The sequence below is a fragment of the Brachyhypopomus gauderio genome, chromosome 5 (genome assembly GCF_052324685.1).
Source record: "Brachyhypopomus gauderio isolate BG-103 chromosome 5, BGAUD_0.2, whole genome shotgun sequence".
Lineage (NCBI taxonomy): Eukaryota > Metazoa > Chordata > Actinopteri > Gymnotiformes > Hypopomidae > Brachyhypopomus > Brachyhypopomus gauderio.
Window position 1 is genome coordinate 24,179,732 of NC_135215.1, and position 27,709 is coordinate 24,207,440.

At 45.9% G+C, this 27,709-nt stretch overlaps 1 protein-coding gene across 3 annotated transcripts; it reads left to right on the plus strand.

Annotated features, from left to right (window-relative positions):
- The first annotated feature begins 4,066 nt into the window (after window positions 1-4,066).
- On the plus strand, window positions 4,067-21,829 carry tnfaip8l2a (tumor necrosis factor, alpha-induced protein 8-like 2a). Of its 3 annotated transcripts, none has more exons than XM_077006603.1 (4): window positions 4,067-4,295; window positions 4,974-5,000; window positions 5,817-6,142; window positions 20,082-21,238. In XM_077006603.1, exons 3-4 carry the CDS (start codon window positions 5,825-5,827, stop codon window positions 20,322-20,324), a joined length of 561 nt encoding a protein of 186 aa, XP_076862718.1. In that variant the 5' UTR covers window positions 4,067-4,295; window positions 4,974-5,000; window positions 5,817-5,824; the 3' UTR covers window positions 20,325-21,238. The 3 variants fall into 3 exon arrangements, with proteins under 3 accessions (XP_076862718.1, XP_076862717.1, XP_076862716.1); XM_077006602.1 differs by lacking the exon at window positions 4,974-5,000 and adding an exon at window positions 21,630-21,829 and having other exon boundaries at window positions 4,068-4,295; window positions 20,082-20,334; XM_077006601.1 differs by lacking the exon at window positions 4,974-5,000 and having other exon boundaries at window positions 4,070-4,295.
- The last annotated feature ends 5,880 nt before the right edge of the window (window positions 21,830-27,709 follow it).

Sequence of the window (27,709 nt, forward strand, 5' to 3'; positions counted from 1 at the left end):
GAACACAGGTGATTGGGAGCGTGGGAGTGTCCTGCGCTGTGAGGGTGTGCGTTGTGTGATGGGGGGCGTGGTGGTGCTTGTGCGGGTCGCTTGGGACGCCCTCTGGTGGCGTCCGGGCCGACTCACCGTGACACATCTTCTATTGTTTTTAATAGAGGGATATGATTTAACTGCACCAAGTCTAACAGTTTAGCAGAGACATGTATGCCTAAATATCTAATATTACCTGATTGTAGTGGATTGGTGGTCGTGTTCTGGAAACTACAGTTTATAGGCAAAACTGTTGATTTGCCCCAGTTGATGGAATATTCTGTTATAGAAGAGAAGCTGTCTATAAGTTTGATTGTATTCGGAAGGGAAGCTTGTGTGTTCTGTAGGAAAAGTAATACATCATCTGCGTAGAGACTTATCCTATGGTTTGTGGTTCCTGTGTTAATTCCTGTAATATTTGCATTTTGTCTAATTGCTGCTGCTAATGGCTCAATGAAGAGAACGAAAAGTGAGGGTGATAGTGGACAGCCCTGCCTGGTGCCCCTTTGCAGAGTGAAGCTTTGTGAGGTGATGTCGTTTGTCCTAACCCGTGCATTAGGAGAACTATGTAAGGCTTTGATCCAGTTTATGAAGGATGGGCCAAATCCAAATTTGTGTAGAACTGCTAATAAATATTTCCAGTTTACCCGGTCAAATGCTTTTTCTGCATCTAAAGATACAATGGTAGTCTCTAATTTGTTAATTGTGCAGTAATCTATTATGTTTATTAGTCTCCATGTATTGTTAGCAGATTGTCTACCCTTGATAAAACCTGTCTGGTCTGGATGTATTATAAGTGGGGTGATTTCCTCTAATCTTCTGGCAAGTGCTTTGCAAATCATTTTAAGATCTACGTTTATGAGTGAAATGGGGCGATAGCTGGAAGGAAGTGTAGGGTCTTTGCCTGGCTTTAGAAGTACACTGATGTTAGCAGAATTCATATCTGGAGACAGTACATGATCTTTTTGAATTTGATTTACCATTCTAAAAAAGGTTGGTTCTAGCACCGACCATAATTCTTTGTAGAATTCTACAGGAAATCCATCTGGTCCTGGAGCTTTGTTATTTGGTAGCTGCTGTAGGGCTTCATGTAATTCGGGCAGAGCAAGTGGTGAATCCAGTGCAACAGTTTGTTCGTTTTCCAGCTTTGGGAGATTTATATTATTAATAAATTCTTCAATAGCTGAATCAGATGGATTAATCTGTGATGCGTATAAAGCTTTATAAAACTCTTTAAAAGCTTTATTTATTTGTTGTGGGTCGTGAATAATGCTACCTGTTGAGTTCTTAATAGAGGAGATAGTTGTTTTTTCCTTATTAAGCTTTAACTGATTAGCAAGGAATTTTCCAGATTTATTGCCATGTTCAAAATTCTGCCAGTAAAATTTTTTTGCAGTAAAAATTGTGTCTTTTTATCTATTATTTCATTTAATTCCAGTTTGAGTTTCCTCAGCTTGTTCAGTGTGTGTTCTTGTGGTGAAGCAGCATGGGCAGCTTCTAAAGATTTTATTTTTTCTTCCAATTCTAATACCTGTGTTTTTTCTGTCTTTTTCTTATGTGTGCAGTAGGATATTATTTTCCTCCGCATTACTGCCTTCCCTGCTTCCCAAAGAACACATGGAGAGGTACCTGGTAGATCGGTATATTCTAAATATGTTGCCCATTCTTTTTTGAAGTAATTAATGAAATCTTGTTCCTTAAGTAATGATGTATTTAATCTCCAGTTCCTCGTTGCTGATGTGGTTCTTTTCTGTGTCAAAGAGAGGGAGACCAGTGCATGGTCACTGATAGTGATAGGATGAATACAAGTGTCTGTGACATCTGTCATAATGGAATTGCTAACTAAGAAGTTGTCTAAACGAGAATGTGAGTGGTTTACTGCCGAAAAGAAAGAGTAGTCCCGGAGAGTGGGGTGTTGTGAACGCCACGCATCAGAGAGCCCAAAATCGTTCATATATTGTTTTAGGGTGTCTATAGACTGCCAGTTCCTTTGACTCACTGCTGTACTGAGCCTGTCGATATCTGGATCAAGTACCAAGTTGAAGTCTCCTCCTATTATTAGTTTGGTGTCAGAGTGATCAGAGAGTGCAGTGAAAATATTGTGGAAAAAGGAGAGGTCGTCAACATTCGGCACATTTAAGTTAGCAAAACATAAATGCATATTTAGAATGGATAGGTTGAGTATTATGTATCTACCATCTGGATCTGTTATATTGTTGCTAATGGAAAAGCTTATCCTTTTGTTAATTAATATGGCCACCCCCCTTTGTTTTGAGTTGTAACAGGCTGAGTACAAGTGTGGGAACTGAGGAGAGGTCAGTGTGTATGTAGGTGTTTTGGACATATGTGTTTCCTGTAGAAAGACAATATCTGCTTGTAAGTCGTTTAGCCGATTAAAAATTTCCAATCTCTTTTCCCTCGAACCAGTTCCACGTACATTCCATGTGACGAACTTCAGTGAACTAATGTTAAAACTACTTGTTTGAGTGTTGGATGGTTGCTAAAGGTGTGTGTGTTGCACTTCTGTGTTGTATGCCTGTGTTGAATGTTTCGTGTATGTGTCTGCGTCTGCGCTATATGCCTGTGTGTCTGTGCCTGCATGAATCGGTCATGTGTGTGTATCTCCTGTGTGTTAGTGTGAGATTGTGCTATATGTCTACGTGTGTGTCTGTTTTGCATACCTGCCTGCATGTGCATGTGTGTGTGCATACAATACATTGCAGTCTTGAAAGTGGGTGAACAAATCGCTGGGTGAGTGTAGAAAGAGAAAAAGAGAGGGGAAGGCAAAAGGAAAAGGTAACGTACACTGAAAGTGCATATACAACAAAAAAAGTATAAACAACTAGGACTTATGACGGAAAACATACGGTACGGTGCTAATTAGACCGGCATTAGTTATTTAAACTTAGACATGTCTTATTGTTCTAGGCGAAAATTAATGTGTAGTAAGGAGTTGGTGTCGGTGTTGATACAGTTCACCTGTTTAGAACAGCCATGGTGTTGTGTTGGTGTCGCGGTAGAGTTGACCGTTCACGTAGAGTTTATCCACTGATATTACAGCCCGGGAACCTGCCTGGATGAAACTCTTGCGGATGGGAAACAAGACCTTGCGTCGCTCCAGGATTAATTTGGGGAACTGATCGTTAATACTGAAGTTGGTTCCCTTCAGCTCCCGGCCGCGGCTTTTCAGCAGTTCTTTTTGTTTGAAATGTTCAAATTTTGCCACGATTGGTCTGGGTCTCCGTGCATCTGGCCGTTTCCCCCCCAGGCGGTGAACGCGGTGAAAGCTGATGGTTTTGACGGTTGCCTCTGAGATTTTTAGGTGAGTCTGTATGAATGTTTTCACCATAGTCTCGGGGTCTTCGTCCGCCTTCTCCGGGATACCTGCAAATATAAGATTGTCTCTCATACTGCGGGACTGAAGATCGATGACAGTTTCCTTTATTTTTTTGTTTTCTTCAGAGAGTCGGGTCATTCCCTCGGTGAGCGATTTCACCGACTCTCTAAGAACCGTGTTTTCTGCCGCGAGTGCCTCCACTTGTTGCTGACTGAACTCCACCGACTCTCGCAACGCTTGAAATTCTTGGTGGAGAACTCTATAAGCGTTTAGACTTATATGTTTATACTTATAAATTGTATATATATATATAAAATTGTAAATTTGGGTCTTTGTTTTAATGATTGATATTTTTATATTTTACCTTTGTTGTCATTTATTTTGTAATTATCATTGCTCTTATTATATTTCTCTTCTATTGTTGTAATGCTTTAGCAAAATTGTTGTAAATTACAGTCATGCCAATAAAGCATCTTTATTTGAATCTGCATGTGTGTTAACGTCAGTATGCATTCCTGTGTGTGTGAGTATGTCTGTGTGTGTGTGTGTGTGTGTGTGTGTGTGTGTGTGTGTGTGTGTGTGTGTGTGTGTGTAAATGCCTCTTTATTTGTAAATGTGTGTGTGTATGTGTGTGTGTGTAAGAGTCTGTATTCAGTTGTGCACAGCTAGGCGTGCTCTTCTCAGCCTCCTCCATTTGAGGAAATAGTCTTTGCAGAGTCAGATGAACATTAACCAACATTACCATACTACTTAGCAGAGCACATACACACATCCTTAAACACATACAAACACACAGATACACTGGCTCAAACTGATTAGCACACATACACACACACACACACACACACACACACACACACACACGCACGCGCAAGGTAGCACACTTTAATGTGTAAACACATTTAGTACAGTTCTGCAGTTATTGGAGGTAAGTCCTGTGTGTTTTTATGATTGTGGTTTTAGTTTTGTTTGTGTAAAGACATGTTCATCGAGTGCCACGTCACAGTGCTACCTCCCTCTAAGTCTAACCTTAACTAATTGTAACTCTACTCCTAATTAACCCTAACCGTAAACTCTAACCATAACTAACTCTAACTAACCTCAGTCATTGCCACAACAGTAATGTACTCCATTTTGTTTATGTGATGACAGTGAGTGGCTGTGAGATGCCATTTACTGGGTATGATGTTGGTTGGTGGGTCTGATATTGTTCATTAGGTCTGACGTTGGTAGGTAGGTCTAATTTCATTCAGCAGGTCTGATGTTGGTGGACAGGTGCGAGGTCAGTGGGTGGCTGCACACCATGTACACCATGAATGGGGCCATGTATGCTTTATGAAAGGCTTTAATGCCACCCCACTGTGCAAAATGACTACAAATCTACAGAAATAAATTATAAATTAAATGCTTGAGAGTAGATTGTACAGAATTCAGTGCTGTTGGTCTGATTAAAACAATATTTGTAGCATGTAGAGTTAAAGTATGTTTAGAGAGGAGTATGAGACTGTCAAAGAGGGAGTGCATAGTCTGTAATGGCAGTGCAGAAAGTAGAAGTGTGACTGTGTGTGTGTGTTTGATCTGTGACTCCATTTCCTCTCACTCACAGAGCGGAAACTCTCACTTCCTCAAAAAGGTGCTTTACTTCTCTTCAAAAACATTACAGATCAGCCGACACACACCACACGTTCAAATATATTTATCATAAATCATATATATGATAATAAATATAAAAATATTCATAAATATGCATTAATTAAAAAGGGTCTAAATCAGGCTGATGTAACAGGGATAAGTGGAAGAGAAAAGCTCTTTGCCCTGATGTTAAAACTGGAAGAAAGTTTCAGTATATAAATAATTGATATGAATTAGAACTTTGAGAGCTTCAAACTATACTATGACAATCTATTTTTCAAGGTTGTCTGTCATCTTATCAGCACAATAAGTTCATCATCACCTCCAACACCTTCAACCAGACTCGCCATCACATCAAATGAACATCTAACCCTAACCTACACACAGCTCAGTAGTGTTACACATCAAATGAACATCTAACCCTAACCTACACACATCTCAGTAGTGTTACACATCAAAGCACATTCATACATCTCAGTAGGGTTACACATTAGGATAAGAGTTAAACAATAGATAAAACTATTAAGAATGTCAAAGACCATTAAAACTGGGGTAGGAGCTAAGGTTGGTATTATGGCTGCACCATTTTAACCAATTCTGTGAGCAGGACCAAGGTTAATACATTTTAGACCACTCTAATGTACTCTAATGTACTCTAATGCACTCTATTGTACTCTAATGTGCTCTAATGTACTCTAATGTGCTCCAGTGTACTGTTTCAGTTAGTGAATTATTGTGTTTTCATTAAAATAAAAAGTGCATGTGGTGTTTTCTCTCTGTTCATTTATAAGAGTTGATTTCTGTTCTCCGCTGGCAGGGGGCAGTATGGAGGCATTCAACTCAAAAGACCTTGCCATGAAGGTGCAGAAAAAGTTCCTCAGTCACATTGCCAGTAAATCTATGGCACAGATGTTTATAGATGACAACAGCAGTGAGGTTCTGGATGAGCTGTACCGGGTTTCTAAGGAGCACTCTGGCAACCAGACTGAGGCCAAGAAGGTAGTGAAGAACATGGTAAAGGTGGCCGTAAAGGTCGGAGTTCTGATCCGACATGAAAAATTCAGCACAGAAGAACTCTGTATGGTGCAGGAGTTCAGAAAGAAACTTCACACTGGAGCCATGACTGCAATCAGCTTTCAGGAGGTACACACACATGCACAAGTCTTGTCTGCTTCCAGGAGCCACACACACACACACACACACACACACACACACACACAAGGCCAGTGATGCTGTTGCTCATTTACAGTATTATCCTGTCACAGACATCTTACAGTATGCCTGCTCCTTGTGGACCAAACACACAACCTTGGAGTGACACACATACTCATACTGATTATGGACTTAATATAATCCCAATTGCATGATTTCTGGTGTTTCACCAATCCATATTTATGGCATTTGAATCAGTGCTGTCTTTGGCACAGAAAGCCTGGTGGGGCACAATAAACTCTGAGCAGAATCCATCTTGTTGGTGAAACTACACAGAAATCTGGTTGCCCAATGAATCCAAACACAAACACACCTTATTTTACCAAGAACATAACATACCTGTTGTCTTCTGTTCGCTAATTGTGGAACTCAATAGCACGTCTGTTAGCCCTTCATACCTAGTCATACAGAGCGTACCTAGTCTAATACTTAGTCTAGTCTAAGTTGGCTTGCTCATTAGGGATCTGGACCCATACGATTGTAAAGCTGCTTTGTGACAACGTGTGTTGTGAAAAGCGCTATATAAATAAATTTGACTTTGACTTTAATAGCATTTTCAACATACAAATCACTGCATTAATGTTTGGCTAGTTGTCAAAAGACATTTCAAATCCTTGAATCCGTTGGTAGCCCAAGTAGTGTCCCCACCAGAGAGCAGGAGAGGAATAAAGGTGCAACAATATTACTTTTGAAGAAAATGTATGAACACTACTCACATATTTCACTTTCAGGTGAAATATATGGAAAAAAAAAAGTTCACGCTATGGTGATATATCATAAAAGTAGAGCATTTAAGTAGAACCAGACAATGGTGATTTCCTCATCTGAAATAATTTATTGAAACAAAAGCCAACAACAGTGGTGGGTCTACCCCAATAATAATGTCAGTGTCTCAATAACTTGTCATGCACTGTAAACCTGGATTGTATATCTACTCAACTGTTTAATTTCAATGTACATAAATATTTACGTTTTATTGCATTACTATCAAATTTAAGTATATTGTACTCATATTTGCACACTCTGAAATTTACTAACAATTTTAAGTTTAATGAACTGAAAATTAAATGTTTTCAACTGATCAACTTAAAAACTTTATTGTTGAACACTTTTCCGCCATTTTGTTAACTTGCTGTTTGTAGTCAGGCCAGGCAGACACATATAGGCAAAACACAAGTCCGAGTTGCAGTTTGTTTTAACCAATGCGGGCGATTTTTTAACCTGCTGCGTTTTATTCGGTAGCCTAGGACTTTAAAAACAGACTTTAAAAAATCAGCTTGTAGTGTGAAACTACATGTTTCTGTTTTTGCTCTTGTGTGCTGTTTGTGGTGTCCACATTATGGCCTACAATTCATGAGCATGTTCTCTTTTACTTACTAGTCAGAATGTCTTTAGTATACCAGTAGTAGTTTAGAGAAGTCCTTTTCTCAGTGTCTAAGTAGTGGTTAATGTAAATTACTGTAATGTATAAGTAATTTTAAGTAAATACTACTGAACAGAAATAAGACAAAGTATTTTGTCTTTCTTTTTCACTAAATATTTATAATCAAAGTAAAAAAGAAAATAAAATATAAATCAATATTTTATTTCTTGAACTCAAGATACTAAGTAGTCAGTCATGGCCTGGTGGTTAGGGAACTGGTCTTGTGACCGGAGGGTCGTAGGTTCGATTCCCAGACCTGAGGCCATGACTGAGGTGCCCTTGAGCAAGGCACCTAACCCAAACTGCTCCCCGGGTGCCGGGCTAGGGCTGCCCACCGCTCTGGGCACGTGTGATCCTCAGCCCACACACACACACATTTTTTTGAGCATCAATTACTGCATGACATCGATGTTTTATGCTGCTCACAAGTCAACTTATTGTCTGCTTAGACATGGCATCCCACTCTTCTTCAAGGGCAGCCCTCGGGTCATTGAGGTTCTGGGGTGCAGAGTTATGAGCCTCTGAATGGCGAAGGTGTTTGATGGGATCCAGGTCTGGAGAAAGTGCAGGCCACTCCATTTGAGATACCGCAGTCTTCATTTGAGGTACTGCAGTCTGCAGCAGCTGTTCTCTTATGATGCATCCTCGATGAGCTGGAGCATTGTTGAATTTAGACCTGTGTTGTTCATTCAGAGGCATAATGACTGGATAATTTATGTTTTTAAAGTAGTATGGGCTTGTCAAAAAGTATAGGGCAGTTCTGTATTGATTAGACACACTGCCCACACTGTAACACCACCACCACCACCAAAGAGAGGCTGATGCACAGCGCTTTCCTTGATGTCTTCTACATCACTGGCGGCCATCATTTCTGCTCACCATGCATGAATAGATTTTCATCAGTGAAGAGCACTGAGACTGAATGGTCCCTCGTGCACTGTAAATGCTCCCTGGCCTATGCAAGATGATGACACCTGTGTCTGGAGATGTTGTCAGGTCCCCTTGCAGGTCGTGTAGTACGCAGATCACTCTGATGTAATCGGTTTTGAATAGAGCCTCTCACCTCCCTTAAATGTGCCCGGAGTTGTGGGGCATTCATCATCTGCTTCCACAGGGTGCTGTTCACAATGAAGTGTTCATCAGTGTGTGTCCACAGGACATCCACTTCTATGCCTTTCTGAGACTCTTCCAATCTCTCTGTATCTCTGTTGCAACCTGCTGATGACACTCTGTGACACTCTAAGCTCAGTGGCCACTTCCGTCTGAGAACATCCTGTTTGAAGCCTCGCAATGGTGAGGTACTGTTGATCAATTGTTAGGTGTCATCTTGTTAGGTCTCATGATGTCAAAATGTGAACACCATGAAGAGGAGTATGCAAGATAATCTTTGTCAATATTAAAATGAAAATTTACCCAATGTGAGTGAGTGGCACCGCTTAAGTACAATTGGCATCTGCCTCTGAGAAAATGTTGAGAAAATGTTGATGTTTTCTGCTTTTTGTGTTTGTTAATTTTGTATTGTAATGGATTATTCCTGTCCAGTGTTCCTAAATGAATATGTAATCAATCAGGAAATTAGCACATTTATCAGCACTCCGCCTGTTAAATCTTCCTTCTTCTTTTTTTTTTGTCAAGTATCATGGTGTCACGTCCAGCCCCTTCCTCCTCCCTGGTCCCGCCTAGCTCCCCACTCCCATTCGTTCCTCCCTCTGTCTGTCACACCCCCCTCGTTAGTGCCCACACACCTGAGTCTCGTTTCACCGTCTTGTCTCTGTGTATAAAGAACCCCGAGTGTTTCATTCCCTTGTCGGTCATTCCCTGTATGTAAGTTCCTTGCTTCTCCTTGCCCTGGATTATTCTGTTCATGTTGTTTTTCTGGTACCCCCTCTCTGTTTCATTCTTAGCCTTCGCTAGTTTGGTTTTCCCTATGTTTGGCGCTTATGTTTGCTTTGTGTATATCCCTAGTCTTTGGTAGCTTGTACTTCGTTGTTTGGTTAGTTATCAGTTAATGCTCTTGTGTTATGTCCCTCTCGTATGCTTGTATGACTCTTGGTTGGTAATCATCTTACGTTAACTTCTCCCTGTTGTTTAGCATAGTTCCTCTACCCTCTGTGTCTTTGTCGTGTTTGGTAACCTCTTTTATTAAAACCCCTTATACTCTGCACTTGCGTCATGCCTGCCCGTCGCAAACGTAACAGAATGACCGACCAGTTTAATGCGACGCAGCAGAGTCCAGATACGCTGGTTGTATCTATACAACCGTTCGACAGGGACGCGTTCAGGGAGCAATTGGATTCCATCCAAGCCATGCTCGGAAAAGACGTTGAGGGTAAGCCAGTGGCGCTGCCCTCTCTGTGTCCCTGCCCCGAGGAATACGATGGCGAGAACGGATTAGTCAGACTCTTTCTTCTTCAGAGTGAAGCATATATACGACACCTCACTGTTCCTAGCCCACCCGAGAACATACTGGTGATGTTTTTGCGGTCTCTGTTGAAGGGAAGAGCCCTGGAGTGGGCTGACATTATCCTAAAACACCGGGCGACGGACGCCTGGACCGTGGCAGGGTTTTGTCGCTCGCTGTGTGAAAGGTTTGGGGGGGGGTAATTATGATTCTACTCCTCAGCCTCAACGGGGAATAACCGCCGACCTGTGGGTCAGTAGCAGGCTTAGGACCTCCATGACCCCCGATGACTGCATCCTGGAAGCCACTCCCCAACGGCCCCCCAAGAATTTTTTGGGGGGACGCAGTGGCCACTCACCCCAGGAGTGGCCAGCTCGGACCCGTGATGACGTCGGCCCGGCGGTCACGCCCTCCGATGACGTCGGCCCGGCGGTCACGCCCTCCGATGACGTCGGCCCGGCGGTCACGCCCTCCGATGACGTCGGCCCGGCGGTCACGCCCTCCGATGACGTCGGCCCGGCGGTCACGCCCTCCGATGACGTCGGCCCGGCGGACACGCCCCCCGATGATGACTGCACGGCGACCTCGCCCTCCGATGACGTCGCTCCGGTTGCCACGCCCTCCGATGACGTCGCTCCGGTTGCCACGCCCGCCGATGACGTCGCTCCGGTTGCCACGCCCGCCGATGACGTCGCTCCGGTTGCCACGCCCGCCGATGACGTCGCTCCGGTTGCCACGCCCGCCGATGACGTCGCTCCGGTTGCCACGCCCGCCGATGACGTCGCTCCGGTTGCCACGCCCGCCGATGACGTCGCTCCGGTTGCCACGCCCGCCGATGACGTCGCTCCGGTTGCCACGCCCTCCGATGACGTCTTCACGGCGACGCCGCCTGTCCCCGCTGCCCGCCAGCGGCCCCCGCCTGTCCCCGCTGCCTGTCGACCGGTCCCTGCGGCCCCTCCGCCGGCCTCCCCGGCCTCCGCTGTTCCTCAGCCGGACCTGCCGGTACCCCTGGACCCTTCCCTGGCTCCCCTGGGCACTCCTCCGACTCCGCCGGCTCCCCAGGACACTCCTCAGCTTACGCCAGCCCCCACAGTGACTGCCTTGCCCGCCTGTGGGCCTGGGGCTGGCTCCAAGCTGAACTGTTCAGACACTGACACTCGTGTTAACCCTGTTTTACACTCGCCTGTGTTCCCTCTTTTGCCCTGTCCCCTCCCTGGTTTCCTGTTGGTCCCCGTTCCTGTGTGCGTCTCTGTCCGCATCCACGTACCTGTCCCTGTGTCCGTCCGTGGTAGTGTCCTCCATGTCCCTGTTCCCGTCTCTGTTCCACAGATCGTCACCCACTTTGTTCCCGTCCCTGTCTCTGTCGTCCTCCGCCTGTTTGCTTCTGCATCTCAGTCCTCCCTGGTGTCCGGTCCTGTGCCCTTGACCCCATCTTGTCCAGCTCCCTTGGTCCCGCCTCCTGTGTCGACCCCCTGTCCTGTGCCGTCTGGTCCCGTTCCCACGTCACCGCCCAGCCCTTGTCCCGGTCCTCCCATACGTCTGGAGTCCGGGCCGTTGTCTCCATCCTGCCCCGTGTCTGTTGTCCCTGCCCCGGCCTCGCCCGCTCGTTTCCCTCTGTGTCATGGTGTCTCTGTCCCCAGCGTCTGTCCGGCCCTCCCTGGTTGGCGTGCCCCGGAGTTGCATGCCTTGAGGGGGGGTTATGTCACGTCCAGCCTCTCCCTCCTCCCTGGTCCCACCTAGCTCCCCGCTCCCATTCGTTCCTCCCTCTGTCTGTCACACCCCCCTCGTTAGTGCCCACACACCTGAGTCTCGTTTCACCGTCTTGTCTCTGTGTATAAAGAACCCCGAGTGTTTCATTCCCTTGTCGGTCATTCCCTGTATGTAAGTTCCTTGCTTCTCCTTGCCCTGGATTATTCTGTTCATGTTGTTTTTCTGGTACCCCCTCTCTTTCATTCTTAGCCTTCGCTAGTTTGGTTTTCCCCATGTTTGGCGCTTATGTTTGCTTTGTGTATATCCCTAGTCTTTGGTAGCTTGTACTTTGTTGTTTGTTTAGTTATCAGTTAATGCTCTTGTGTTATGTCCCTCTCGTATGCTTGTATGACTCTTGGTTGGTAATCATCTTACGTTAACTTCTCCCTGTTGTTTAGCATAGTTCCTCTACCCTCTGTGTCTTTGTCGTGTTTGGTAACCTCTTTTATTAAAACCCCTTATACTCTGCACTTGCGTCATGCCTGCCCGTCGCAAACGTAACAGAATGACCGACCAGTTTAATGCGACGCAGCAGAGTCCAGATACGCTGGTTGTATCTATACAACCGTTCGACAGGGACGCGTTCAGGGAGCAATTGGATTCCATCCAAGCCATGCTCGGAAAAGACGTTGAGGGTAAGCCAGTGGCGCTGCCCTCTCTGTGTCCCTGCCCCGAGGAATACGATGGCGAGAACGGATTAGTCAGACTCTTTCTTCTTCAGAGTGAAGCATATATACGACACCTCACTGTTCCTAGCCCACCCGAGAACATACTGGTGATGTTTTTGCGGTCTCTGTTGAAGGGAAGAGCCCTGGAGTGGGCTGACATTATCCTAAAACACCGGGCGACGGACGCCTGGACCGTGGCAGGGTTTTGTCGCTCGCTGTGTGAAAGGTTTTGGGGGGGGTAATTATGATTCTACTCCTCAGCCTCAACGGGGAATAACCGCCGACCTGTGGGTCAGTAGCAGGCTTAGGACCTCCATGACCCCCGATGACTGCATCCTGGAAGCCACTCCCCAACGGCCCCCCAAGAATTTTTTGGGGGGACGCAGTGGCCACTCACCCCAGGAGTGGCCAGCTCGGACCCGTGATGACGTCGGCCCGGCGGTCACGCCCTCCGATGACGTCGGCCCGGCGGTCACGCCCTCCGATGACGTCGGCCCGGCGGTCACGCCCTCCGATGACGTCGGCCCGGCGGTCACGCCCTCCGATGACGTCGGCTCGGTGGACACGCCCCCCGATGATGACTGCACGGCGACCTTGCCCTCCGATGACGTCGCTCCGGTTGCCACGCCCGCCGATGACGTCGCTCCGGTTGCCACGCCCGCCGATGACGTCGCTCCGGTTGCCACGCCCGCCGATGACGTCGCTCCGGTTGCCACGCCCGCCGATGACGTCGCTCCGGTTGCCACGCCCGCCGATGACGTCGCTCCGGTTGCCACGCCCGCCGATGACGTCGCTCCGGTTGCCACGCCCGCCGATGACGTCGCTCCGGTTGCCACGCCCTCCGATGACGTCTTCACGGCGACGCCGCCTGTCCCCGCTGCCCGCCAGCGGCCCCCGCCTGTCCCCGCTGCCTGTCGACCGGTCCCTGCGGCCCCTCCGCCGGCCTCCCCGGCCTCCGCTGTTCCTCAGCCGGACCTGCCGGTACCCCTGGACCCTTCCCTGGCTCCCCTGGGCACTCCTCCGACTCCGCCGGCTCCCCAGGACACTCCTCAGCTTACGCCAGCCCCCACAGTGACTGCCTTGCCCGCCTGTGGGCCTGGGGCTGGCTCCAAGCTGAACTGTTCAGACACTGACACTCGTGTTAACCCTGTTTTACACTCGCCTGTGTTCCCTCTTTTGCCCTGTCCCCTCCCTGGTTTCCTGTTGGTCCCCGTTCCTGTGTGCGTCTCTGTCCGCATCCACGTACCTGTCCCTGTGTCCGTCCGTGGTAGTGTCCTCCATGTCCCTGTTCCCGTCTCTGTTCCACAGATCGTCACCCACTTTGTTCCCGTCCCTGTCTCTGTCGTCCTCCGCCTGTTTGCTTCTGCATCTCAGTCCTCCCTGGTGTCCGGTCCTGTGCCCTTGACCCCATCTTGTCCAGCTCCCTTGGTCCCGCCTCCTGTGTCGACCCCCTGTCCTGTGCCGTCTGGTCCCGTTCCCACGTCACCGCCCAGCCCTTGTCCCGGTCCTCCCATACGTCTGGAGTCCGGGCCGTTGTCTCCATCCTGCCCCGTGTCTGTTGTCCCTGCCCCGGCCTCGCCCGCTCGTTTCCCTCTGTGTCATGGTGTCTCTGTCCCCAGCGTCTGTCCGGCCCTCCCTGGTTGGCGTGCCCCGGAGTTGCATGCCTTGAGGGGGGGTTATGTCACGTCCAGCCTCTCCCTCCTCCCTGGTCCCACCTAGCTCCCCGCTCCCATTCGTTCCTCCCTCTGTCTGTCACACCCCCCTCGTTAGTGCCCACACACCTGAGTCTCGTTTCACCGTCTTGTCTCTGTGTATAAAGAACCCCGAGTGTTTCATTCCCTTGTCGGTCATTCCCTGTATGTAAGTTCCTTGCTTCTCCTTGCCCTGGATTATTCTGTTCATGTTGTTTTTCTGGTACCCCCTCTCTTTCATTCTTAGCCTTCGCTAGTTTGGTTTTCCCCATGTTTGGCGCTTATGTTTGCTTTGTGTATATCCCTAGTCTTTGGTAGCTTGTACTTTGTTGTTTGTTTAGTTATCAGTTAATGCTCTTGTGTTATGTCCCTCTCGTATGCTTGTATGACTCTTGGTTGGTAATCATCTTACGTTAACTTCTCCCTGTTGTTTAGCATAGTTCCTCTACCCTCTGTGTCTTTGTCGTGTTTGGTAACCTCTTTTATTAAAACCCCTTATACTCTGCACTTGCGTCATGCCTGCCCGTCGCAAACGTAACAGAATGACCGACCAGTTTAATGCGACGCAGCAGAGTCCAGATACGCTGGTTGTATCTATACAACCGTTCGACAGGGACGCGTTCAGGGAGCAATTGGATTCCATCCAAGCCATGCTCGGAAAAGACGTTGAGGGTAAGCCAGTGGCGCTGCCCTCTCTGTGTCCCTGCCCCGAGGAATACGATGGCGAGAACGGATTAGTCAGACTCTTTCTTCTTCAGAGTGAAGCATATATACGACACCTCACTGTTCCTAGCCCACCCGAGAACATACTGGTGATGTTTTTGCGGTCTCTGTTGAAGGGAAGAGCCCTGGAGTGGGCTGACATTATCCTAAAACACCGGGCGACGGACGCCTGGACCGTGGCAGGGTTTTGTCGCTCGCTGTGTGAAAGGTTTTGGGGGGGGTAATTATGATTCTACTCCTCAGCCTCAACGGGGAATAACCGCCGACCTGTGGGTCAGTAGCAGGCTTAGGACCTCCATGACCCCCGATGACTGCATCCTGGAAGCCACTCCCCAACGGCCCCCCAAGAATTTTTTGGGGGGACGCAGTGGCCACTCACCCCAGGAGTGGCCAGCTCGGACCCGTGATGACGTCGGCCCGGCGGTCACGCCCTCCGATGACGTCGGCCCGGCGGTCACGCCCTCCGATGACGTCGGCCCGGCGGTCACGCCCTCCGATGACGTCGGCCCGGCGGTCACGCCCTCCGATGACGTCGGCTCGGTGGACACGCCCCCCGATGATGACTGCACGGCGACCTTGCCCTCCGATGACGTCGCTCCGGTTGCCACGCCCGCCGATGACGTCGCTCCGGTTGCCACGCCCGCCGATGACGTCGCTCCGGTTGCCACGCCCGCCGATGACGTCGCTCCGGTTGCCACGCCCGCCGATGACGTCGCTCCGGTTGCCACGCCCGCCGATGACGTCGCTCCGGTTGCCACGCCCTCCGATGACGTCGCTCCGGTTGCCACGCCCTCCGATGACGTCGCTCCGGTTGCCACGCCCTCCGATGACGTCTTCACGGCGACGCCGCCTGTCCCCGCTGCCCGCCAGCGGCCCCCGCCTGTCCCCGCTGCCCGTCGACCGGTCCCTGCGGCCCCTCCGCCGGCCTCCCCGGCCTCCGCTGTTCCTCAGCCGGACCTGCCGGTACCCCTGGACCCTTCCCTGGCTCCCCTGGGCACTCCTCCGACTCCGCCGGCTCCCCAGGACACTCCTCAGCTTACGCCAGCCCCCACAGTGACTGCCTTGCCCGCCTGTGGGCCTGGGGCTGGCTCCAAGCTGAACTGTTCAGACACTGACACTCGTGTTAACCCTGTTTTACACTCGCCTGTGTTCCCTCTTTTGCCCTGTCCCCTCCCTGGTTTCCTGTTGGTCCCCGTTCCTGTGTGCGTCTCTGTCCGCATCCACGTACCTGTCCCTGTGTCCGTCCGTGGTAGTGTCCTCCATGTCCCTGTTCCCGTCTCTGTTCCACAGATCGTCACCCACTTTGTTCCCGTCCCTGTCTCTGTCGTCCTCCGCCTGTTTGCTTCTGCATCTCAGTCCTCCCTGGTGTCCGGTCCTGTGCCCTTGACCCCATCTTGTCCAGCTCCCTTGGTCCCGCCTCCTGTGTCGACCCCCTGTCCTGTGCCGTCTGGTCCCGTTCCCACGTCACCGCCCAGCCCTTGTCCCGGTCCTCCCATACGTCTGGAGTCCGGGCCGTTGTCTCCATCCTGCCCCGTGTCTGTTGTCCCTGCCCCGGCCTCGCCCGCTCGTTTCCCTCTGTGTCATGGTGTCTCTGTCCCCAGCGTCTGTCCGGCCCTCCCTGGTTGGCGTGCCCCGGAGTTGCATGCCTTGAGGGGGGGTTATGTCACGTCCAGCCTCTCCCTCCTCCCTGGTCCCACCTAGCTCCCCGCTCCCATTCGTTCCTCCCTCTGTCTGTCACACCCCCCTCGTTAGTGCCCACACACCTGAGTCTCGTTTCACCGTCTTGTCTCTGTGTATAAAGAACCCCGAGTGTTTCATTCCCTTGTCGGTCATTCCCTGTATGTAAGTTCCTTGCTTCTCCTTGCCCTGGATTATTCTGTTCATGTTGTTTTTCTGGTACCCCCTCTCTTTCATTCTTAGCCTTTGCTAGTTTGGTTTTCCCCATGTTTGGCGCTTATGTTTGCTTTGTGTATATCCCTAGTCTTTGGTAGCTTGTACTTTGTTGTTTGTTTAGTTATCAGTTAATGCTCTTGTGTTATGTCCCTCTCGTATGCTTGTATGACTCTTGGTTGGTAATCATCTTACGTTAACTTCTCCCTGTTGTTTAGCATAGTTCCTCTACCCTCTGTGTCTTTGTCGTGTTTGGTAACCTCTTTTATTAAAACCCCTTATACTCTGCACTTGCGTCATGCCTGCCCGTCGCAAACGTAACACATGGTTTTGCTAAAATAATTATATTACTTCACAGTTGTTTTTCTGATTTTGTAACAAAAGGTACTAGTGGATGTTTTTTTGTAAATATAGGCAGATATATTTAATTGTTTTCTTATTACTTAGTTAAAAAAATATGCAACCCAATCCTGTTCCACATTGTGCTTCAAATTATAACATTCCTGCACATGTTAAACTAAGGATAGGTCTTGTACCTAGTTCCTTTTGTCCTCCTCTATGGGTCATCAGACATCTGTCACTGATCCAGAATGCTGCATCACAACTCATCTTCAATGTTCACACTTCACTCCACTGCTGTGATCCCTTCATTGGCTTCCAGTAGCTGCCCACATCATATTTAAAACCTTGATGCTTGCCTAGAAACTCAAAAATGGACCAGCCCCTCCCTACATGATGACCATAGTCAAAATCTCAGAATCTCAAATATGGCTTAGCTTGAAGCTCCATGCTTCAAGTCTCATAGAAGACAAACCTCAAGACTATTCTCATTCCTGGCCTTGGGATGGTGAAACAATCTTCCACTAGCTGTTAGGACTTCAGAGTCCCTTGCAGTCTTGAAACATAAAGTGAACACTAATCTTTTTGTTCACTAACACTGCAAATAGCACTTGTTGACCTTATACTTTACATAGGTACTATGTACATTTACATAGTACCTATGATTATTGGCACTTCTACATGTAGGTATTTGCATTGATTCCTGTAGTTTAGTGATAGTTTGGCTCCATGGGTATAGGGTTAATATTAGTTTAGTAGTTTGGTTCATGGGTATCTTGAATTCTGGCCTATCTATGCTACTATCTAGGATGCATTCTGTGAACAGATGCAAAACACTTTGTAAGTCGCTCTGGATAAGAGCATCTTCTAAATGTCCTAAATGTAAAAAGTCTTGTCTGCTAAAATTGCTGTGATTTGTATCTGATGCTGATTTGATTGTTTTATCTGAACCTTGGTTGAGCAAATCTGTACTTAATGAGGACATTGCTAGTGATGGTTAGAATGTTTATAGAACAGATCGATCTAGAAGAGATGGAAGTGTTGAAATTTTTATAGCGAGTAACTTTAATGTGAAAGTGCTTCCTTCTAAATCAGTAGAAATGTGAAATTCTGGTGCTTGAGCAACCAACTTGGGATAACTTGAGTATTAAACCTCCTATTATGTGCATTCTTGCGAAACAGCAATTATGTTTGGGTAACTTTGACCCTGGTGCATAAAATATATGATTCAGAGAAATCACATTTACTGTTTTATTCCTGAACTCCGCCAAGCATCCAGACGATACAGCCAGCTCTCACAAGTGCACAGCCTGTTGGTTCTGCCACCAATGTGTGACATGTGTGAGAATTAGGATATCACACAACTGTTGTTGGTTGTTGTAGACCACTTTCAGCTGATAGCAATTGTAATGGGGGTGACTGTCTCATTCATCTCAGTCTGCACTACCGTTAGCACGTTATCTCTGTTCTCATGCTCTCTTTCCACATTGTGTTCTGGAGCCGACCCCAGAGGAACGGATGAAGAAGACGCTCTGGGACAACACAATGCTGGCAATGGCTGCTTACTGTCTGTATGCAAAAAAGAATAATAGTTGTTGTAGACAGCAGACATGTGTTCAGCAGATCCGTTCTGTACATCAAAAATACCCATATATCAATATACACATAGACCAACAGCTCCCTAGCAGCAGAGAATTAGCATTTCTCACATAAATCTCTGAAAGTAACACTTTTCTCAAACTACTTTCACATAACTCAGTACTTCGCCCTGTACAATCTCATAACTTATTTTAATGCCACAATGCTGTCTCAGAGTTGTTTTCAGATGTTACAAAGCATTTTTACTAAGGAATACGAAAGTTAATTATCTCTTTTAAGTTTAGGATTTGGTGAGATTTCATCACAAATATGTCTTTTATTTGTGTGTTTATTACTTAACTGAGTTAAGTTTTTCAGTCTAGCTCTCTAACACTGTTCCAATTCCTCATGTGGGCCCTTGGGAAAATGAACTGCCCACCCCTACACTTTGTTACAACCAGTGTTGGGAACGTTACTTTAAAAAAGTAATTAGTTATAGTTACTCACTACTTGTTCAAAAAAGTAACTGAGTTAGTAACTGAATAAAAGTAACTTGTTACCAGGGAAAGTAACTATTTGCATTACAGTAAAAAAAAGCCAATGAATAAGGATTATATGCCAATGAATAAGGATTTTTTGAAAAAGCAGTTTTCACAGTCAGTTGAAATGAGTAGATCATAAAGGTGTTTAACTTTTGACATTTATTGCACATCAACAGACCAGTGCAGGATAAAATCCTTTAAAATCCCAAATCTTTGAAAAAAAAGAAGCAAAAGTAAACAGTTACACTATATACAGTAAAGTGCATTTACATCTATCAAATTAAATTAAATTCTCTCAACCTGAGACACAACAGAAGTAAACTTAACAATTAAACCTCTATTCTTAATTAAATAAATCAATGACCCAGTCTGGTAGACATTCAGGAACTTCAAGTATTTTCTTAAATAATGTTTATATCGCCACCTTGAAAATGATAATTTTTCTTCGGCTTGCTCCTGACTCGCCATTTCTGCCTCTTCTCCATTTGTGTCGTGTGTCACTGGTGTGCTTCGGCACGCATGTAAAAACACTGGCTCTGATTGGCTACCATAACGCTGTCTTAAGCCAATCGCTTACTGACCTGTTAAGTTAAACAGGTGTTACACAGAGAACTGTGACCTATCGAGGTCTGTTACTCCTTACTAACCTGGGCAGGGGTCCGCTCGCATTAGTGCTGGTATATCAATATATAGTAACACACCACTTTTAATGACCAGTAACGTCAACAGCATTGTAACGACAGGAAAATTAATTATATTATCCCGTTACTGACAAAATGACACCGTTATTCGCAACACTGGTTACAACCCACTTACACAATCCTAACCCTCTCCTGCCTCTCTCCCTCTTTCCCTCTCTCTGTCAGGTGGAGTTCACATTTGATAAGGCAGTAATGATTGATCTGCTGGCAGAGTGCCGGGACCTACTCGTGCAGCTGGTGGAAAAGCATCTGACTCCAAAATCTCTCATGCGCATACGTCATGTGTTCAACCACTACTCAGATCCTGCCCTACTCACACACCTCTATGAACCACAGGGGGCACTGTGGCCCAGCCTCACTAGGATCTGCTCTGGACTCAACCGAATGATCGAGGAGGGCAAACTCTGAAACTCATACAGTAGGTGGCCAATCAAATGACCAGAAGGAAGGAAGAAAGAGGGGAGTGTGAGAGGGGCGTTTTCTCCCTGCACTGTAAAAAATCTTTGTTTGCTTATGTTCTGTGAATATAAAAATAAATGTGGGCAAAGCATGAAACATAAAAATAGTTACTCCAAAAACAAAAAACGGGTTGTGCCATCAGCTGCTGCATTTTTACCATTCAACTTAATTTTTTGTATTCAGTGAATGAGCATTATGGTTCTCAGTCAACATGTCAAGTCCAAAGAAAAAAACTCTGTTGGGCGAGCAATAGTGGTAGTGGTGAAACTAATGCACATGTTCAAGAGAGACTATTTTCTTGATGCCTTCTGCACCACAACTAAAATGAAGACCCAGCGTTTCACCATTTATCTAAAGGACTTCAAACGTTCACTGAGTGAAGTTAATGTGGATCTTTACTAAGCTAACACAACTAACTTGGTGGTGTTTGTTGAGTTTGAATTTTGAACTAGGTCGTATTTCAACATATTTTCCAAACGTATAGCTATCAAAACTAGCGCTAAGCCAACAAGTTGTTTTTCAGTGTTTAACTTTGCTATGAGTTTAGTCATTTTAGTGCTAATACTGTCGTGGTTGGCAAAGACAAGCTACCGATTAACGGTTAACCGTTACGTGTTAACTGTCCGTTTCGAATTTAACTTTACCTCACTTGGCAAACTGTTAGCATGTGGACAAACGTTAGCTACCTAGCTAGCTAGATCTGTGTAGTAATTAAGCATTTGCTGAAGCCCAATCGATTTCTAATTAAGTACGTTTCCCCGTTTCCCTGGATGTGTGTTGTGTCCCCCCTTCCTTAGAATCAGTGTGTTTTTGCCATTTGTTTTTGCAGTTAGCATATTGCTAATAAAATAGCATTGAGCTAACGTTGGTATCATGGCTCATTCTTGTCCTCCTGACTTGACACCGTTTCAATATTTATTACATTTATAAAGCAGCTGTCATATGCCTTTTTAGTGATGTTTTATGTTTACTTTTTGACATGCAAATAAAATGCACAATTAATTATATTCTGTATATTTTGAATTTACTTCATAAATAATAAAATGTATAGTTTAGGCAACTTGGATACTAATTACTGTTACGGTGTGTCAGCCCATACGCCACCAGAGGGCGAGTACACACACACCTCCCTCCACACACACGCCCACTCTAGCGCTGCGCACGCCCTCTCACTCCTGGTCACTCCCTCGCTCCCAATCGCCCGAGTACTGACACCTGTCATTAATCAGACTCGGGCTCTTTATATTCCTACAGGTTGCACCGTCCAGTGCTGTGCATACTACCTGCACCCCTCGCCTCGCTTCGTGGGATAGACTGCTGCACCACTGTTCCTGCCCGATGTTGTTCTACAGCCTTACTTACCTTCAGTTACCTTTGTTTCCCTGTTGTTTCTATACTGCCAAGTGGCCTGAGTTTTTTGGTTTCATGATGGTGAATAAACCTTTCGATACTCAGCCTCTGTCTCCTGCTGCCTCCATCCCCGCGTCACAATTACTAATTAACTGAACTAAACAATTGTGGCTGGAACAACATAAAACATTTTGTTGGACTCACTAGGTGTATTTGGTTAATATATATAACATTTTGTTGACTCAAATTATTTCCTTTAGTTAGATTGAATGATGTGGTTGCCAGCAGAGCTTCAAATTTGCAATTTGCAGAGCTTAAATTAGACCAACAAAAAAAATTAGGTGCAACGGGTCACTAAGATTTTTTTTGTTGGTGAGACTTGAAATTTTTTACAGTGTGGGACAAATTCAGCATGTGTGCGCACACACGAACATGTACGTGACAAATTCAGTGCTAGGTCTACTCATGGATTCAAAATTTTCCTGGCAGATTTGACTTTATCTATAAGGAAGTTGTTAATCATATTTTACACATTCAACTAATGTATGGCATTCTGGTGTATCTGGTAAAAAGGGCAGGATGTGCATTGACCCATTGATTAGGTAACATTCAAGAACCGTTTTATGCTGTATAATGAATGTTATTTAATTGATGTTTCATTAAAAATGCATCATTACAATATCTAAGCAAGTGTAATGTATAATTGGTTTGTATTTTTTTTTATAAATTTCGTTGCCTAAAAATTATGTGAAACTCATCTTTTATGATAGCATTATGTAACAATGCCTTTATATAACAGTTATAACACTTAAATATACTTTTATATATTGCCAATACCAATTCCCTGCAAAGTATCTAATTTGTGCACATTTACTATGTTAAATCATAAGTTAGGCTATCCAAATGGTCAAACCTCAGCCAAAGCAGCTGTAGATATGCTCGAAATGTGGATATGGATAATTTCAGAAATAACACTGGGTAAAGCAGGCATGAAAATCTGTCACCTTTTTGAAGTTGAAAAGGGTGACCTACGTGAATTGTGTAGATCCGATGAGTTTTTTGTTTGGGGGGGGGGGGGGGGTCGGGAAATTATATTTTAATTATCATATTGACTTAATTAGCAAACAGAGCACTTCCGAAATTGGCTATTTCAATGACAGTGGACAGCAGTTTCCGACCAGAACCTTCATAGAGGCCAAATAGCGTTTCAATCATACGAACGTTCTTCATTCGTGTTATTCATTTACTGCTAAGCGGGACGAGAAGCAGGACCTAGTGCTACACCGCGGACAAGTCAGAAGAGCGTACATTTACCACTACATTTACCACATCGTACATTTACCACTACATTTACCACATCGTACATTTTTAATTGGGTGGATTTAATTGGGTTATTAATGGTTTCAATCGTTTTCATATTTTGCGGTAAAACAAAGTTACTGCCGTTCGCTACAGCGTTGAACACTGTCAGATCTAACCACAAGCTCTTGTGATAATAGGCCCATCTATCTACCTATTTAAGTTCGCGTCAACCCCGTGTAGTTAACGGTGACATAAAATAAGAAACAAGATTTTTTTCTAGTGTGTCTGTAGTTGTAACTGGTGAATCCAGGGACGTGTGAGGATCACATTCGCACCAGGGCTGAAAAGGTTGAAGATGAAGTTGTAAACTCTTGTCGTTTGAGTCTACCCTGTGCTTTAGCTCATGTTAGAAAATAAAAACACGTAAACCTGGTATTTTTACAATAATTTTCGCCGCTGATGTATGTATTGGTTCATTAAGACGTAATGGTTTTGACTGAGCCATCCGGAATGGCGAAAGCGGTTTCTTGCGTTTACGGATTGCGTTTACATTGAATCCATTGACATGACAGTCAAAAAAATTATTATATTTTACGGAGCCCGTAAGGTGACATCATGTAAAAAATAAATAAATAACGCGTGGCCACGACTTATTAACGCGTGGGAACGAGATACTAACGTCGCCTTTCACACGCGGCAACAAAGTTTATTTTTTCACAGCAAAGCAAGCAGATCCCAGGGATGTTCGCGAACTGACTGCCCAAGGAAGGTAAACCTGGCCTTATATAAAGTAATACTTAATTATCTTGTTCGCACGCGTTAGTAAGTCGTTCGCATGCGTTAGTAAGTCGTGGCCATGCGTTATTATATTTTTTACATGACGTCACCTTACAAGCTCCGTAATATTTGGCATCACCTGTCGCTGTATCCCCGTACACCAGCAGCCACTGTTGGAAAAAAGAAAATTAAAGGCTAATAACTTGATGTGTCAATTTAGTGTTTTTCAGGAAGACTGTGGGAAAGCAGGAGTAAGGAGGCCTCAGTGGCCTTGAGGAGAACAGAAGGGGCCTATTCAGTGCAGGATGTGTAGCAAGCAGTTTTTAGATAACCAGGCACACAGGCTGGGAGAAGAGGAGCAGGTGAATTTCCATGGAGAGCAGCCAGGATTGGGGAGTTATCGAAACTTAACAAATCGAAACTTATGGACAGAGAGTATGAAAGAAAGGACATCGCCCAGCACGAGAGGCTTTTCGCTTGGACACTGCTGAGATCCACTTGGGTTAGGTAGATTCCTAGGCAACTAGCACCAGTACACTGGAGAGTTTGTACCATGTATACTTCTATTATATTGCATTCATTAATATTCTATATAAATCATTTTAAAAGAACTTTTGTTGTCAAGACTTTGCTTGGACCACTCAGTCAAAAACCAGTCGGTTCATCGGGGCGGTGTTGGGGCCCGTCTGGGTCGGAGAAGAAAATTCCCAACAAATTGGTAGCAGAGGATGGTTTTTGGCTGGAGTCGAATTCTGCAATTAGGACGAGAGAGGAGGTCAATCCGTCCGTGAGGTGACTGAACTAAACCGCGCGGTCTGAAAAAAGGTAAGGAGCCATTCTCTCCTATTGGCTGATGTTACTACGTCATAGGCTAAATTAAAGTTCAGTCACTAAATGGTCGAGGCGAAATACTCTCTGTAAATTTAGTATTGAAATTGTATACGTGTTACAAACTCGATATATAGACAGGAGGATTGCCCTACGACTCAAAGTCGGGAGGAGGACGCCCTGTAAACTGCAGTAAATGGTTGAAGAGTAGGCAGCCCACGTTCTAAAAAGAACCTTGGTTCTAAAAGAGAACGGTGGAGGACGCGCTCAGAGAAAGTAGGCAGCCCACGTTCTAAAAAGAACCTTGGTTCTAAAAGAGAACGGTGGAGGACGTGCCCAGAGAAAGAGCAGGTAGCCCACGTTCTTAAAAAGAACTTTGGTTCTAAAAAAAGAACGGTGGAGGACGCGCTCAGGTGACGAGTAGGTAGCCCACGTTTTAAAAAAAAAAAGGGGGAACTATTGTTCTAAAAAAAAAAAAGAGAGAACGGTGGAGAATGCACTCGGTCACGGTTAAATGAATGAGTAGGTAGCCTGGGATTCCAAGAATAATAGATTATTCAAAGAAATTCCGGAGGACGCGCTCAGCCGGTTTTGGGGGGCCCCCGTGTGTTTTGTTGAAATTGCGTGTGTGATTGGTGAAACTACAGCTGTATCTGTGTATGCGTGTTTGCAAAATTGCAGTGTTGGGTTGGTTTTCATGTACCATGTGGTTTCATGTTGAATAAAGACCTGTATAAATTGTTTGTATACGTGCTATAATAAAACTTGAGAGCCTTTCATTGGGGGACTTACAAACCCACGCCCATAAATCCATGAGCCTCTTATGTGAGGACATTTGAACCCCTGAGTAAATTGCATGAGCCCCCAAGAAAGACGTTCATCATTGTGTACACAAGCACAAGAGAAACATTTCATAAGAGGTTAAAGTGTAAAACAAAAATTATATATTTTCATGCATGAGATTATAATTTGGTTTATGACGCTCCGTAAACGTACGATTCAAGTGCTGGAAGTGAAACTCGCGCGAGCTGTGTTGAGCTGGAGTTGTTTGGAGTGTGGAGATATTAACTTGTGTCTGTCCGCCCTTGGGGTGCGCGCTGGCGAATCAAAGCGCTTGCGAACACAACGATAAAGTGATAAAGTTTACTGAATTGATTCGGGGGTATTAAAGTGCTAGTGAGTACAACGAAAAAGTTTTAAAATTTACTGAATCGAATCGAAGCAGAAGTAATTTGGAAGTAGTTTAAAAACCGGAGTTATATCATGGATAATATTAAGGGTTTGGAGGATTATTTGGTTGATACTATGGAGAAACGTGCTGTGCCGAAAATGAGGTCGGACACAGTGATGTATGTGAAAAAATGTTTTGAGAAGATGCGATCCGAAGGGTTGTGGCCAGACCTGGACGACCGTGGTGTGTATCAGGTTGATTGGGAGCACATCGAGAAGCATTGGGTCACACAGGTTAATAAAGAGAAAAAAAGATTAGAGGCTAGCGGAGCCCTAACTAAGCAAAAGCGTAAAATCCAGCTGGAAGAAGCTGAAACTTATTTGTCGTATGTGAGAACATTTCGGAAAATTTGTCAGAAGATTAATGATAAAGAACGAGTTGAAACCAAAAAGACAGAACTCCCTGTGGCCCCTCCCTATGCAGAAAAAGCGTGTGAACCCAGTGCTCCTCAATGTCCGCGTGCAGCGCTGATGGCGCCTGTGTCTGTGAGTGAAATGAGTGACGTTGGTGTGGACGGGGCTTCTGCACGTCCAAAATCAGTGAGAGAGCGTGAATGTGATGAGGGGAGACAAGTGGTAATGGAGGTTGTCAGTGATGTGGCTATGGACAAAATAGAGAGTAGACTAGCGAGGCTCGAAGACTGTGCGCGTGAGAAAACTGGAGAAACAGAGATAAGTGATGCATTGCAAAGAATTGAACAGCGAATGGCTGAGAGTTTGAGTCTGAGTGCCCCCACACGGTTCGAACAGTCGTTGAACAGAGCAGAGAAAGTGGTCTGTGATGTGGAGAAAGCCATCAGGCAAGAAGAAGCTAAGTTGGAAAAAGAGCATGCGAGACAGCTAGAGGAATGCGCTGCGGATGATAGGAGGAGAGATAGAGGCGCACCTGACTGTAGAGATACATTGATTGTGACTGGTGAAAATTTAGAATGGGAAGCGGAGAATGACGAGGGTGGGGCGAACAGACGAGTGAAAACTCCTTCTTCAGAGGAGAGCGAGGTGGGAGATGAATGTAACCTGACTGAATCCGAGGAATGGGTGAGAGTGCCCGCCTACTATGACAGGCACGGTGTAGTCACGCGATCAAAAGCCAAGAACACGTCGACCCCTGGTGGCCATTATCCGCTAATGGCAGTACCAGGGAGCAGTTTCGCACACACATATGCGCCGTGGACACACAGAGATTTGCACACCATGATAGATAAATTACCCAATCCTAAAAAGGGCGTTCAGTATTTCTTGTCTAAATTTGAACAGTACACGGCTGGGGACATGTTGTGTTTGGGAGACATAAGAACATTGTTTAAAGCCATGGGAGTTTTAAGTATGTTGTCTACAGCCGAGAAGGCGGCTGGAACAGAGCATCTGGCCGATGAGGCCCCGTTTGGTAGAATAAGAAGTACTTTGTGGGGACAGCTGAGATTGCAGAATCAGGACACGTTTGACACGGCAGCCTTATCAGGGGTTAAACCTAAAGAAGATGAAGACCCGATGTCGTACTTAGATAGGTGCAAAGAGTTTTTAGTCGACACGGGAGCCACCACGTCAGTCTTAACAGACAGGAAGTGGAAAAGCTACTTGTCGAAGATGTCACTATCCACTACTGGATTTCTGGGAAAAACCACACTGCAGCCACTGACTGTGCCCTTAAAGGTGTCAGTGGGCTCAGGCCCACAGGTCGAGCACACATTTTATTTTCAGAACAGTGCCCAATTAATTTGTTAGGTAGAGATTTGTTGTGTCAATTTTCAGCTATTATTGAATGCACACCGAGTGAAGGTAAATTAGCTGTCTCCGTCACCAACCACGATGAGTGCCTCAGAATACTTAATCAACAAGCAGCGGAC